Raw genomic sequence first — 15,812 nt, 5'->3', positions numbered from 1 at the left:
TGTGGGCACCAGAAAGCAGAACGCTCTTACACATAAAATAAACTTAAAAAATTAAGTAAATTAAACTAAACAAAACAAATTATTCACATATTATGACTCATACATATATGAATAATTTATTCTTAATAGAATTAGCTCAATATTATATTATTTGTTTCTTAAATAACCTACAGGCCCCTATCCAGTTCAATGAAAAACATAAGAGATTTCATTGAGTAAAAGGTGATGAGGTAATTTGTATGTGTCCATGAAGCAATGGGTACGTTAGAATAGTCAACACATTTCTGAAAGTTGACTTTATTACATTAAGGATTTTTTTTTCAGTTCTAGTGATTAGTCTAGTGATTCAGTTCTAGTCTTAATAGGAATACAATGTGGCTTCTAGTAGCTTTTTAAAAATAATGAATCAGATATATAAATAATATCTCATACATACAGTGAAACATTCTGTCATTAAAAATGATGACATGTTTCAAAATTATCTCCAAGGAAAAGTGTTACACATTAGGAAAAGAAAATGGGAGCTAAAAAGTGGCAGACAAGACATAATTAAAATTTTAAAGTACATACAAAAAGTTCAATGACATGTATATATCAAAACACTAAGTGTGATTTTGTATGAGTGGCAGCATGGAGGTCTGGAGGGCGACATTTCAGCTTCAATGCTTTTGGACACGATAGGGATTTTTTCCACTATAAAAATGCATGAGTGTCCATTTGTGCACTGTAGATATAATATCTAATAAAACTGAAAGAAACAGATAAAGATAACCTCTAGGAGACTGAGAAAATTCAACACTACAACTCGGTGGCTGGACTCTGCCAGCGACTCTCCTATTTTCCATGTGTCATCACACAGCAGCTAGGCGATAGGGGATGCTGCATGAGGCAGGCACATGTGCTGAAATTATTTAGTTTCTAGGCTCTTTTCCCATCATTTCTTAGCTGACATTAAGGGAAACACAATGGCAACAGAGTCAACATGTACAGCATCCACCTGCCACACTTCAACTGAAGAGGAGAGCTCACATCTCTAGAATGAATGATGGTCAGTGCATCTCTTGACATGGTCTACACTAAAATCCTCCTCAGTGGTTTGGTCCACAAGGGAGTTTTGTAAGTAAGGAGAAGCATGTGAGCTATCACAGTCTGTTTAGCTTAAATTCTTTTAATAATAAAATCTTTAATTTATGTAGACATTACTCTTGGTTTTAAATAATATATTTATGACTACTGACTAACATAAAATCCCACTAAATGAAGGTACTTAACATGAAAATGATGCAGTGAAAACAACCTGTACTTACTATGTGCTAGCCATTTAAGAAGCACTTCTTACTCTTAAGTCAAAGATTGCTCAAGGTGATCCTTGAGAATGATGCTGTTCACATTCCTCTTATCTATGAGGGAAAAACTTCAGAAAGTAAGGACTTGCTCAAAGCCACCAAGATAAACATGGCAGAACAGGAGAGACACAGACAAGCTACTTTAACTCAATAGCTTTGCCAAAACTCAAGATATGCCTTTAGTTTTTTTTTTTACAAGAAATTTAAAATTATATAAAGATTGCAGAAATATTAGTGACAGTTCTTATATACCCTTCACTCAGGTTCTCTTGTTCAAGTCTTACTCAGTAATTTGCAACAAATAAAAATCCACATTGGCAAATCAAAACAATTCTGACATACCATCTAATGCCTGTCAGAATGGCTAGAATCAAAAATATCAATGACAGCTTATGTTGGAGAGGACGTAGAGAAAGGAGAACACTCCTCCATTGGTGGTGGGAATGAAAACCTATACAGCCACTTTGGAAATCAGTATGATGGTTTCTCAGAAAAATGGGACTCAATCTAACTCAAGACCCAGTAATACCACTCTTAGATATATACCCAAAGGATGCACACTCATATAACAAGGACATCTGTTCAACTATGTTCATAGCAGCATTATTTGTAATAGCCAGAACCTGGAAGCAATCTATATGCCCCTTAACTGAAGAATGGATAAAGAGAATATGGTATATTTACATAATGGAGTACTATTCAGCAGAACAAAGACAATGACATCTTGAAATTTGCACAAATGTATGGAACTAAAAGAAAACATCCTGAGTCAGGTAACCCAGACACAGAAGGAAAAACATGGTATGTATTCACTCATAAGTGGATATTAGACATAGAGCAATGGATAACCAGCCTATAATCCACAACCCCAGAGAAGCTAAGAAACAAGGAGGGCCCTAAGAGGAACATAATGCTCCTCTGGAAGAGGAAGGGACAAGATCTCCTGAGCATATTGGGAGCATGGGGGAGGGGAGGGAATGGGAGGAAGAGGAGAAGGGCAGGGGGGAGGAGAACATGAGGGATCAGGGAGGTTGAGTTGGGGGAAGGACAGAGAAGGTGACAAGAAAATAGATACCTTGATAGAGGAAGCCATTACGGGCTTAAGGAGAAATTTGGCACTTGGGAAATTCCCCAGAATCCCCACTAAGAATCTAAGCAACTGTGGAAAGTGTACTTTAAACGCCCTTCCTCTATAATGAGATTGATGACTACCTTAAATGCCATCATAGAGCCTTCAACCAGTAGATGATGGAAGCAGAAGCAGAGATTCACCTCTAAACACTGAGCTGAACTCTTGGAATCCAGTTGTAGAGAGGGAGAAGTGATAAGCAAAGGGGTAAAGACCAGGCTGGAGAAACCCACAGAAACAGATGACCTGAACAAGTGGGAGCTCACAGCCTCCAGAGTGACAGCTGGGGAACCAGCATAAGATTGAAGCAGCCCCCCCAATGTGGGTGTCAGTTGGGGATCCTGGGCAGTCTATAGGACCTCTGGCAGTGGAATCAATATTTATCCCTAATGCACAGACTTTGGGAGTCCATTCCCCATGGAGGGATACTCTCTCAGCCTTGACACATCGGCGAGGGCCTTGGTCCTGCCCCAAATGATGTGACTTAAATTATCCCCCATGGGAGGCCTTATCCTCTCTGAGGAGTGGATGGGCCATGGTCTGGGGAGATGGTGGGAGAGTAGGAGGACAGGAGGAAGAAGGAACTGGGATTAGTATGTAAATAAAATCGTTTTTAAATTAAGTAAATAAAATTAAAAATCCACATTGGAACACGGGAATTAACCAATCCCACATTTCATTCAGATTTAAGTGATTTATCTCTATTGTGTTCTGCTGGATCAAGAAGCCATCCATGAGGTCACATTACTCTGAGCTGTCACATCCTCCTACTTCCCTCTGAATTAGGACAGATTTTCATGTTTCTCTTGTTTTTGATGACACTGACAAGTATTGAAGATTATGAGTAGAGAAATTTGTAGAAGGTGTTGTACTTTGGCTTCACAGAATGGACTCAGGGTTTGAGGAAGAAGACAGAAATGAAGCTCCATTTTCCTCACATTATCTCAAGGGAACATGGCACTGTGAGACCTCTTATGGATGACAACGGTCTTTAAGAACTGGCTGAGGGAGTTTTGCCTGGTTGTTTCCTCTGCAAGGCCACCATGCCTCCTGCACCCACCATTCTGCACATTCAATATTACAGACGACAGTTAGCAATCAAAGTCTTCTGTGCAGGCTTGGAGGGAAGGGCCTTCATGAGCTCTGTCTTCTTGGGAGTTGCTGGATGGCTATTGATTTCAAATCATTTATGCTTGCACACTAATTACAACTCATTAGTCTATACTACTTCTCTTATCTCACTCATTTTTACTATTTTATCATTTTATTCACACATGATAATTTAAAGGCACACTCATTAATGATTCCCTGATTCTTAAAAGCAAAACACGTTAGAATTAAATGTGACAACATGGACAAATATGTTTTAAAATATTTCCGGCAGATCATTAAGTCATTAAGTAAGTAATTAGAAACACATTTTTCTGAGAAGCACTTTGTACAGAACTTACCAGAAATATTCGTTCAAGCTGATCCTGAATGTCTTTCATTCCTGGAAATGCAGCAACTCCTTGGATCATCTCAACGAAGATGCATCCAACTCCCCTGAAGAAAAAAGAATCATCATAAAAGCATCAATAATTCTATTTAGAAACCCAAATCAGAGATTAAAATGCCCTCACCCCAGGGGGGAAGCAAGGAATTATAAAACTCCCAATGATCAACCAAAGCCGCAGCACACCTAGACCCACACTCGGCACCCCACTTTTTCTATTGCCCCAAAAAAGACTCTAAACATGGGCAGCTATCCTGGCTCTGAACAGAATGGAAAACAATCAAGCAGCAGGCCTCAGTGGTCCCCTTACATTTGTAGGTCATAGGTGAGGAATCCTTGGCTTGACATAGGAAGCCTCTGTGGGCCTTTTCCAGCTTCCTTCCCAGCTATATTTCATAACTCATAATGGGCTCTCCTTTCAGCTTCTGCTCGTTCTCAGTGTTCTCTGAACCAGGGTCATCTGAGAAACTTTTAAAAACCACAACTGCTCTGACCACAAGCCCCAAAGGTTCTGCCCAGGAGTGAGCTACAGAAAAGCTTGAGGGCATCTATGCACAGAGTTGCTGAGCTAGAGTTATCACCTGCCAAACTGAAGTGCTCACATTGCCACACTATCTACAACACTGTCTCTTTACCTATTTGGTCCTTAGCTCTAACTCCAAATCACCCTCTGTGACCCTGGGTCAATGTCTTCTCCTCCAGGGAGCCTTCCTTGGACTTCCTAGCACACAAGATAGTTGTCTCCCTTGAGCTTACTATTCATACCATTTCTCAAGGCATCCATCATCCAATGAGCTCAGCCTTGCCACCTACCTGAACTGCTATGCTCACAGCAAACAGCTAGTCAAATGCTTGGGCTGAGGTTCAGGAGAACTAGTCATTTTGAATAGGATGGCAGAAAACCGGAGTAAATGAGGGAAGTCACACTAATGACAAAGAACTAGTGTAGAGTTTTCATACCTGCACATGAAGACCTCTGACCTGACCTGGTTCCTGCCTGCAGGAGACCAGGGTGTGCAGACAACACTCTCTACTTCATTATCATTCTCTATCATTCTGATTGTCTCTACCTTGAACATGTTTGGGTTTCCTGGCTTATCATGCCTTGTCATTTCTTCAAATGCTGCAATTACTTCCAACTAGGGCAGGCAAACCATGGGATCTTTAACTTACACCAGAATTCCCTCGGGGTAAAAGACAAACTTCTGTGCAGCTGCTCCAGTTGTCATCACAGTTGTGACCAACATTTTTAAATTAAAGTAACACACTAGTAGGAATGCCTTTCTCACAATACATGCCACATAACTTCAACTTAAATGCATACACAAGGGTGTATGCTGCCAAAAGTACCGAACAAAATCCTGACTTACATCATAAAGCCAATTTCACTTGGGGAATGAGAATTAGTTTCATATCATTCTAGACAGATGGAGTTCAGATGTCTGATTACATGCGCTTAAAATGCTAATATGGTGAGTGTCTAAATTTTTTTTTTCTGTCAAAAATTCTTTCCAAGCATATTGACTCTTTCCGTTGTCATTTTACTTAAGTTCACATTAAACACTGTGGGTTTGGAATACCCACACCTTCCTGTTTGTACATAAGAATAAACTCTCTGCTCTCTGCCCTCTATTTTTCTTATTGCACCCATACACTTCAACTCTGACTATGAGAAGCCTCAGCAGAGGCCAACCACATCCTATACGTGCAGAGCTGAACTGGCTGGTGGGATGGGGAGGTAACAGTTTCACTGTCAGAACTGCCCACAGATATTTTTTTTATGGCTACTTTACTTAGTTTACATCATCTCCAAAATATGATACTTAGAAGATAAAACTACACTACAGTTCTGTTTGGTTGGAACAAAATGATGCAATTAATTACTCTGTAGGCTTTGAACTGCTTGGCTGGCTAAGGGATTTGGACTTTCATTCCTAATGTAAGTTTTTAATGATATCATCTTTCCCAAAGACACTGAAGGGCACACTATGAAGTTAAGAGAATTATACTTAGTAATCATATAGAAATTATAATTCCCAAGAAGATAAAAACATAGGAGTTTTACTCAGTGACCATGTAGATATAGAAGGCACAAAAAAAATAAAAAATAGAATTACACAATGCATCAGAGCTATTAATGCAGAAGAATTCTTTTTGACTGGACTTGTCAACCAGCAAGAAATGTCCTTCAATTTCACATGAGGAACCACGCTGTGTGCCCCCTCTTTCTCTGCTCCATTAGTCCTGTGTTCCCTAAACAGAGAAAGTTGACTACACAGACTGCTTTGCTGAGAATGAATTCATCTCCTTATGTACCACACTTAAGAAAGGATGTTGTATACGGACAATGACCTCTTTGTGAATTCTTTTCCAAATTTGAACAAGTATGTAATGATTGCCTACTGAGTCTAAATTCTTCATTAAGAATAACATAAGCTCAAAAAAAAAAAAAAAAAAAAAAAGAATAACATAAGCAATATTGGGTCGATGGCTCACAATACTTGCTAGGCATGCATGAAGACCTGAGTTCAAATCCCCAACTTACACATACAAACTTGGGCATGGTCACACCTCCCTGTAATCCTAGGACTGTAGTGGCTGAGAGACCAGGAGGCTCCCAGGGGCTGTTGGCCACCAGCCTAGCTTCAGGTTATGCGAGAGGCCTGTATTACCTGATATCCCCCTCCACTCTCCACACGGAGGTGCACTAGACTCTGCATCTGCACACACGTGCATACAGCTCTGAATATACACATACACTATGAAGAAAGAACACAGTCTGGTGACAAAGGCCCAGTTGAAAAGGACTCATATGATTCCATTTACTGAAATCTGACTTTAGGATAATTCAGCTGGTAAAGTAACTTGACATAGCTACTCAGGTACACACAGCTTTCAAATTTTTGAAGCTCTAGTTCTACAAATTTAACTTAGGTCATGAGTATATGGATGCTGTTTTAATTTTTTTAGTTAAAATGCAAAATAGTGCATTCTAGTCACCATCACTAGCCAAAATACCTGGGAGCTGGAGATTGATGTCAACTGTTAAGGGAACATACTGTTATTTTAGAGGACCTGCATTTAGTTCTAGGACCCCCATTGTCTGGCTCACAACTGCCTGCAACTACAGCTCCAGAGGGACCTGAAGCTTATGACTTCCACAGGCACTATGCTTGTATGTGTAGACCCTCCCCATCTCCACACATACATACATGTATCTAACTAATTTTTTTTTTAAATTTAAATAGGAGTTGAAATGTAATTGATAATTCTTGTGTCTTTCAGACCTGGAAATTTATAATTTGATTGTATTCATTGAGAAGAAAGAATACAAAGTTAGGCATAAAAATAAAGTATAAAATTAGTTTAAATAAATTTAGTCAAAAGACATTATATAAGTTTAAATGCTGTTTTAATATATAGTATGGGAATAATCAGCATTAATCATTATCTACCAATATTCCTCCCTACAAAGTGGTTAGGTAATCTACAATGAATTCATCATATCTTAAAATATTTTTAAATGTACATTTCCATTTTCTTCTCCTTTCTTTTTTGTTTGTTTTTTTGTAGTGCTAGGTTCAAAGCCCAGCCCCAGCACCTATAAGGCAAATGATATATCTCTGAGCTATACTCCAGCCCAATATCTTTTCTTCTTTCATTTGATTTGATGTTGGGGACCAAACCTAGAGACTTGCACATGCCTAGCAAGTGTTCTACCACTGAGATCCTCCGTGATCCAGTAATGTCTCTTTGTATTAAGAGAATAAAAAAGATTTATATTTTTCTCTAGCATGTGATATTATTTTCTTCTATAGTTTAGGAAAAATATTTTTTCCTGCGGTTTTCTAGAAATACCACCAGCAACCCCTTGTGTAACCCTCCACACCTCCTTTTTACTTTATTAAATAACAATCCCATCCAAGACACCATTCCCCAATCTAATCCCATCAGAATGAAAAGGACTTGGGGCAGCAGTGGGGGGAGACACTTTTCTGCAATCTATTGAGATGTAAGTGAAAGCTACCAAATGGCAGCTATAATTAATGCTTGGACACTTGCATCTCTCCATGGAGGAACCCACACAATTGCTTATGTCATATTCTTCCATTTCTCTTAACTCTCATGTTTAAGCTCTGTGTTAAAAATATTTTTTTTCTTAAACTGCAACCGTCATTTGAGGAGCTCACAACCATACTTGTGTATATTGTATTTTGACCCTTAGAGTCTTTTTCTCTCTTGACCCTCGTGTTTGATTATATAATAACATCCAAAACTGTACAGAATAGAGTGAGGTTACCAAAAACCAACTACTGACATCTATTCTGAAATACCTGCTTAATAAAGTCCTGATCAGATTTTATTTTAGAGTGTGGTGTCATAAGCTTATACTCCCCAGGACTTGCAAGGCTGATGCAGGAGAATCATGAGTTCAAGTCCAGTCTAGGCTACAAAACGAGCCCCTGTCCCAAAACAAAGAAAAAAAATATAGGTAGAGGAACCTAATTATATCTGTCACCAGTCATATTGGATTCCAAGAATAATAGTGTTATCTCTAAGAAAAGGTGACACAATACTTATGCAGTAAAATTTCTCTAGTTCACATTAATCTAATTTTGATATTAGCCCACACAGCTAAAACACTAAAACAGTGTTTTCCTACACTAAATTTCACATCAAGTATTTGGTTCAATCTCAGTAAACAATGCAGAGAGACTTCAATATTATACAGTATGGTCTAATTCAGAATTGAAGAAGTTTCACATTTTGTTTCTACTCTTATCTGTTGGCAAAGGTTTGATATTTCTTGTGTGGGAGACCTTTAAGGCAGAAGTGTGGATGTATTTGCCTGCCAAGTCCAGGAGGGAACCTGACCTCACAGGGCCTAAGCATTCTATGTGCAGAGGCTTAAGGGACTCCCTGAACAGTCACTGTCACAGCAGGGAAAAGCTGCACCTCTACATGTGGGCTTCTCCAAATGCAAGCTGCAGGAGGCCTCTAATGCAGTCCAGATACTTAGTCACAGCTTTCGAGAATGTTCTGCAGCTTCAAACCTTTGGGAGGCAAGCAGATGAACAGACCCAGAGCTCAGTACAATGTCACTGTCTCGTCTTTCTCCCTTTAACGTTACGTGCACACCAGACCAACCCGCCTGCAACGCCTACCCCTTAGCCCATGTGTCCACCCAAAAACACCATGGGTCTCCATCTCACATGTATGATGGTCATGGGATCCTATCAGAACCCGGATTCTGGCTTCCTGGTAGATCTGAATTTCTAATTCGCATCTAAGTGATACTGAAGTGGCTGTTTTCCAAGTGAACCCTGTGGAGCAAGAATCTAAAATAATCTTCGTAATTCTGTTTTTAAAGCTGTTTGGGTGACTGGAATAAACCCCGTGAACATGTGTTGGAGCTGAGGCTGAAGAAACAACAATGAAACAACGGACCAGTAAATTAAATTAAGTTAAATGTGAAACACAATCTAAATTCAACCCTAACTCGGAAAGCTTCCTCGTTAATTAACCTAGCAGGTAATATTATTTAGCTATGGTTCACTGAAATACACCATTATCCAGTGAAAGCTGGAGGTGTTTTGTGCACCAAGGTGGCCATATATTTATCCCACTTTGCTCTGAAGATATGTATCTACTTGCAAAGCAGACCAATTTCTGTTCTCTACTAGACCAGCATCTGAAAGATGGTCTAAAAAAGACTAAAGCCAGACTAAAAAGAAACCAAATAAACTTATTTTTATTATGCCCTGTAAGAAAATTTCTTATACACAACAGATGTGATCTTTTCATCCCACCATTCTCAGTTGTGGAAAAGTGAAAGATTAAAAAATTACACTTCACCATGCCCTTGGTGGGTACTGAAGGGTCTGAATTGATTAAAGTGTCACTCACCATTTACTGCGGTTAGTGCTTCATTAGGCACCAATAGGCACCATACATCTTTGTCAAATACTTCTATGGAAAACTTAGCTTTCAGGCCATGAAAAACAAAGCCTTAGACTGCCAGGAAAATCCCTGTGTAGAAAACATTCACTTCGGCACAATAGAGTTTTAGCAAAAAGAACAATTTTTCCAATATTTAACAAAAATTACATCTCCAAAGAGATGTATTTGCATATAGGGCAAATCAGAATAAAAGTTAAGCAAAAGTAAAAGACAGGCTTTGAAGAGTGGCATCCTAGGGTGGCCCTGGAGGGGATTTTCACGTTTCAGACTGGAGTCCCCACAAGCAATTAAGAGCAATTAGAACAGTGAGTGATCTCACCACACCAGAGCACCATGTGTTCAATAAGCTCCAAGGATAACTTCTGTCATATATGTTCAGTAACATGTGTACATCTGTGATTTATTAGTAGTACTTTTTAATCAAATGGAAAACCCAAATAGTTTTTCTTGTTTCCTTTTAGTTTTCTGTTTAGCATCTCAGAGTTCTCAGCCATAAATCCAGGAATCATGGAAAACCTGGGATACAGCCAAGCTGTCAGTTGTCATAGTCTGAGAATTCTTATTGACTCTAGGCACTTTCTTCTCTGCCCTCCTTTCCCTCCACCTGCTTCTGGGTTGCGACCTGAAATCTCCATCCACAAGTGCTAGCAGTGTATGTCCTATTGCTCCTGTCTTCCTGGCAAGTGCTCAGCATTGTCAACTTAGAAGAGTCAGCTGAAAGGAGGGAAACCTCAACTGAGAAAATGCCTCCATGAGATCCAGCTGTATGGCCTTGCTTACTTTAGTGATCAATAGGAGAGGGCCCAGCCCAATGAGGTTGATGCCATCCCTGGGTTTTATAAGAAATCAGGGTGAACAAGGTAGGGGAAGCGAGTCATTAAGCAACTTCCCTCCATGACCTCTGCATTACTTCCTGCCTTCAGGTCCCTGCCCTCTTTGAGTTCTTGTCCTGTCTTTCTAACCCTTTCCTCTAGAACTTGCTTTTTGGTTATGTTGATTCATCACAGCAATAGTAACCTGAACTGAGATAGATGGTTTTCTCAAGTTAAGCTGGGGACTAGTACTGAGCAAAGTACCTTTATGCCTCTACTTCTCCTATCACTCTCCAAGGATACAATCTTTACCTTTTCCCTCAGAATTAGCACTGTGGCAACTATTTTCTTGTGTAATGATGCATTATCTTGAGTGCAAGGTGGACATTACTCATGCTTGTGGCCAGCACACATACTATTACAAATATTCAGAAAATGCTTTTAAAAAGAAGGAGTGATCAATGAGTCAGTCAATGACATAAGTGAGTCTGAGGAGGCAATCAAGGGAGATGTTATTGGTAATTAATACCACAGGATAAGATAAAAAGTTAAGAAAGTCATTCATTTTCTCCCAGATACCACCACTCCAATTTTGTTTATGAAATACCCCAAAGGGACTCTAGCAGTTGCCATGGAAACCTCTCATTTAGCAGTGAGAATTACTTGAATGCTAAAACTTAGAGATAGAAGAACTTTAGCAATGTCACAGACAATTGTCTTTGACTTATAAAGGAGTTGCATTTTGTGAGTTCATATCCAGTTCTAGTGTGTGTGTGGGGGGGGTTCCCGGGGCTCCACCCCTGAGTCCTGCAGGGATGACCACTTCATTGGGCTCAGCTGCCACCCCAATTAGAATATCATGTCTTGATTAGCTCACCATAGTCAGACAAAAAGATATTAAGATGAGAATTCTGTTTTCCATTCAGGTGGCACAATGATAGCTAGATAAAAATAGAGCTGAAACCGAGCATTCAGAATTAAGAGTTTGGGGCAGAGGGTAAAACAATTAGCCTAGGAAATAATGTGTGCTTGGCGATCCCCCTCAGCACAGGACAGTGACTGCTCTTTAACAATGTCTGAATATCTGAAGATGATGCGTATGGACAATGGTTACCCACCCATACAGACTACCAGGGACATCAGACTACTGATAACCACTAACCATGTATAGTAAGTGGAAAAGAGAAAATGCCTCATTGAAACTTACTCTAAGGAAAGCAAGACAGAAAATGCTGTGTTACATCAAACAGCAAGGAACTACTGTATGTTGTATTTTAGAGCAATTAATGAAAGGAGTCATTTAAAACACAACCAACAATGGTGTTTTTCAAAGGATTTATTTAGTTAGAATAAACCAGGCAGAACAAGGAAAGCAAATTATGAAGTTTGAATGTCTTTGACTTCTGCTTCTCTTACAGCTGATGCAGAATAAGGAAACTATTTTTTAAAGGCTTCTCTCAGCAAATGTTTTAACTCCCATGCAATAAAATAGGAGATTACAGAAGTGTGTGAGTGTGTGGGGGAGGCAGGGCTCATGGGCATCTTACAGAGCCAAGCAAATCACCCATTTAAGCCTTTTTTCTTTATGAAACTGTATGTGGTATATCATAAAGAGAAATTAGTAAACATTTAATGTAAACTGACCTTCTTCCTTTTTTGATAATTGTTTTTAAAATTTAAATTCAAAACAAGCTTGTTTACATGTCTATCCCAGTTTCATCACCTTCCTGTCCTCCCTGTTTTCCCTGCCAGCCCCCATCCCCTTTCTGCTCCCCAGGGAGGGTGAGGCCTTCCATGGGGAGTCTACAATGTCTGTCATCATTTGTAGCAGGACGCAGACCCTCTCCCATTTGTCTAGACTGAGAGAGTATCCCTCTATGTGGAATGGGCTCCCAAAGTCCTTTCATAACTAGGGATAAATACTGACTCATTACCAGAGGCCCCATAGAATGCCCAGGCCTCCTAACTAACACCCACATTCAGGGTGTCTGGGCCGGTTCTATGCTGGTTAGCCAGCTAACGGACTGGGGTCCATGAGCTCCCCCTTGTTCAGGTCAGCACTTTCTGTGTGTTTCTGACCCCTTTGTTCATCACACCTTCCTCTCTGCAACTGGTTATGAGGAGTATGGTTCAGTGCTTAGCTGTGGGTGTCTGCTTCTATCAGCTACTTGGATGAAGGCTCTCAAATGGCATATAAGGTAGTCATCAATCTCATTATCAGGGAAGGGCATTTAAGTTAGCCTCTTCCCTATTGCTTAGATTGTTAGTTGGGGGTCATCTCTGGACATTTCCCTAGTGCCAGATTTCTCTTTAAACCTATAATGGCTCCCGCTATTATGGTATCTCTTTTCTTGCTCCCCTCTATTCTTTCCCTGACTCAATCTTCCCACTCCCTCACGCTCACTTCTCTCCTCCTCTTTTCCCCTTCTCTTTCTCATAACTCCCTCTCCCTTCCCGCCATGCTCCCAATTTGCTCAGGAGATCTTGTTTCCCCTTCTCCAGGGGACCATGTATGTCTCTCTTGGGGTCCTCCTTGTTTTCTAGCTTTTCTGGCATTGAGAATTGTAGGCTGGTAATCCTTTGCTCTGAGTTTAAAACCCATATATGAGTGAGTACATACCATGTTTGCCTTTTGTGACTGGGTAAACAGTTCTTCTACAAGGGGGATGAAGAAATTCATGTTGTATGTTTTGTTAATATTTAGGTCCATTCATCAAATGGCATAGCTGAATTTTGATGCATACTGATTATGAATATTAAAATGGTGCCACACTATAAGGTATGTGACAGGGTAGCTGATATTTAAGAATCATTTAGCAACTTGGAAAATCTATACAAAATATGAAATCAAGAACCCTTTTCTTGATAAATATCTTGGTCCACTCTTTGGAAAAAAGCCGTGAACTTTTTGAAGCATTGTCCAACACTTGCCCTGGAATGTGGTTTACGCAGACTACCATCTGACTGAGGGGACCTAGATGTGAGCAATGGACTAATGCTGGAGGGTGCTATTTATAGGCAGGGTCAGTTCCCTTATACTCTTAAATATTTTGTAAAGTGTCAATCAAAATGAATGAATATGTGAATGAATGAATGATGAATGAATGGGTAGATTCACTGTATGCATAAAGGAGATCTTCATGGAAATGGGGTACCCTGGAGTTATGAAAATGGTTTTGTCTTTTGTATTCTGTTTTTATTCTTTGCCACCATGGAACAGTGTGAGAAACCAAACATCTCCAGATGGGGTGGGGGTCATACGGTCATAAAACAACCCTAAAATTATAAATTGATTTCACAGTGTTACTTAACTCTGAAGCAGCTTCTAAGTTAAATGTGTTAAATTAAATATGACAAAATAACGTAAGTTTATATATTTGCTATAGTAAAATTTTAATCTGTTGAATTTTCATTAGGTTATGAATGTGTTCAATTTCTAAAAGCAAAGGAATAAGGGAGGAATTGTTTGAACTATCAATCAGAAAGAATGATAAAATTCTTGCTGGGCTCTGTAGGAAATGTAATTAGATAAGAATCTCACATGTTGAATCTGTCATCTCACATGAGAATGCAAAGAAAAAAAAAATGCCATGTCAAAGATGAACTACCCACGTGCACCCCAGAAAACACTACTCAGACCCTGCCTCTACGAATCACTAAGTGCCTGACACACCCCAGAAAGTTCTTACTATTTTAAAGGAATTTGGCAAGCTGTTTATTGGTCACTGATATGTTATTTTAGCTAAGTTTTACTTTAATTCTTTTAAATTGTTGCTTTGGGGTAAGAGACATGGCTTGGTGTTTAAGAACAGTTGATATTTTTTAGTGAGATCTCCAGAACTCACAGGGAAGTTTATAATAATCTGTTAATTACAGTTCCAGGGAATCTGATGCTCTCTCCTAACCTCTGTAGGCACCAGACATTCATGTGGTACATGTACATATATGTAGGTAAACAATGGTATTCATAAAAGAAAGTATCACTTATAGTGACACTGTTTAGCATTCATAATCAAAGGAGATTAAACACAAAATGAGAGAAACATAAGTATCTATTTGTATTAATTGCATGCTATAGCATCTAAAGTTAGAAAAATATCTGGTAATGTATTTAAAGTTTATATAACAGAATTTTTGTAAAGAAAATATGCTTATTACTTACTATGTCCTAGACAAAGCGGTATCAAGAAGATTTAATTCACAAATGTCAAAATAGCACAAAGTCCCCATTTCTGCCCACTGCAGAGCAGTGAAAACAGTTCAGTCTCTTTATTGAGGAATGCCATGAATGGCGTTCATAGTGATTGCTAGTTTTTGTGCAATCACATTTCCATTTCCACCCCAATTATGTCATTTCCATGCATATAAGACAGCATTCCATCTCTACCATGACTGACCTAGAAATTTTCTATTGGGTGAGATATTTCTTTAAAGTCTTGCCTAATTAATTTTTCTATTGAGAAAGTCTCATGTAATCCAGGCTGAACTTCAAGTCAGTTTATATCAGAGAAATAACTTGAACTTCTGATTCCCATTTCAACACCTCAAGCAGCAGCTATACACTACCACAGCTGTGTCTATAAGGTTTCAGGATCAGGTCCAGGGCATCACGCAAGTTAGGAAGCACTCGACCAACTGAGCTCCATCTCTGGCAATTTTTGCTTGTTTAAACAGCAAGGTCATATTGGATCCCTACAGGATATAAATCCAAAGGACTACACTCTTTCAACACATTCTTTATATTCACAGAAAATAATAAACTTTTAAAAGCCATGATGCACATTTTACTTCCTTTCACAACTCGCTCCTAAATCAAAATGTGGTTTTCTTGTGACTTCGCTTTTCTATATGAAATTATTTGTATTTCACTAACAATTAAGCAGTAATGATTATCTGTTTACACAATCATACTCAGAGCCTGGCAGTTGCAAAGTTTCCTCCACTATTATTTGTTACACTGATTTGGACCCAGAGCTACCTTAACAATTATCCATGGGCAAGGACTCTAGCAGCCAGCTCTTCACAGTTAAAGGTATGAGTATTGAATTATCAATAAGAGAAGGGCATAC

The 15,812-nt window shown here is 39.2% G+C and overlaps 1 protein-coding gene across 1 annotated transcript in view; it reads right to left on the bottom strand.

Annotated features, from left to right (window-relative positions):
- The window catches only part of LOC127214209 (cyclin-dependent kinase 14-like), a 251,280-nt gene that overhangs the window by 213,086 nt on the left and 22,382 nt on the right, over nucleotides 1-15,812 (bottom strand). The window contains exon 3 of the mRNA XM_051174609.1: nucleotides 3,927-4,020. Coding sequence (XP_051030566.1) covers nucleotides 3,927-4,020 — 94 coding nt within the window. The remainder of the gene's footprint in view (nucleotides 1-3,926; nucleotides 4,021-15,812) is intronic.

The sequence above is a fragment of the Phodopus roborovskii genome, unplaced genomic scaffold (genome assembly GCF_943737965.1).
Source record: "Phodopus roborovskii unplaced genomic scaffold, PHOROB, whole genome shotgun sequence".
Taxonomy (NCBI): Eukaryota; Metazoa; Chordata; class Mammalia; order Rodentia; family Cricetidae; genus Phodopus; species Phodopus roborovskii.
This window is presented reverse-complemented; position numbering and strand designations above follow the sequence as displayed.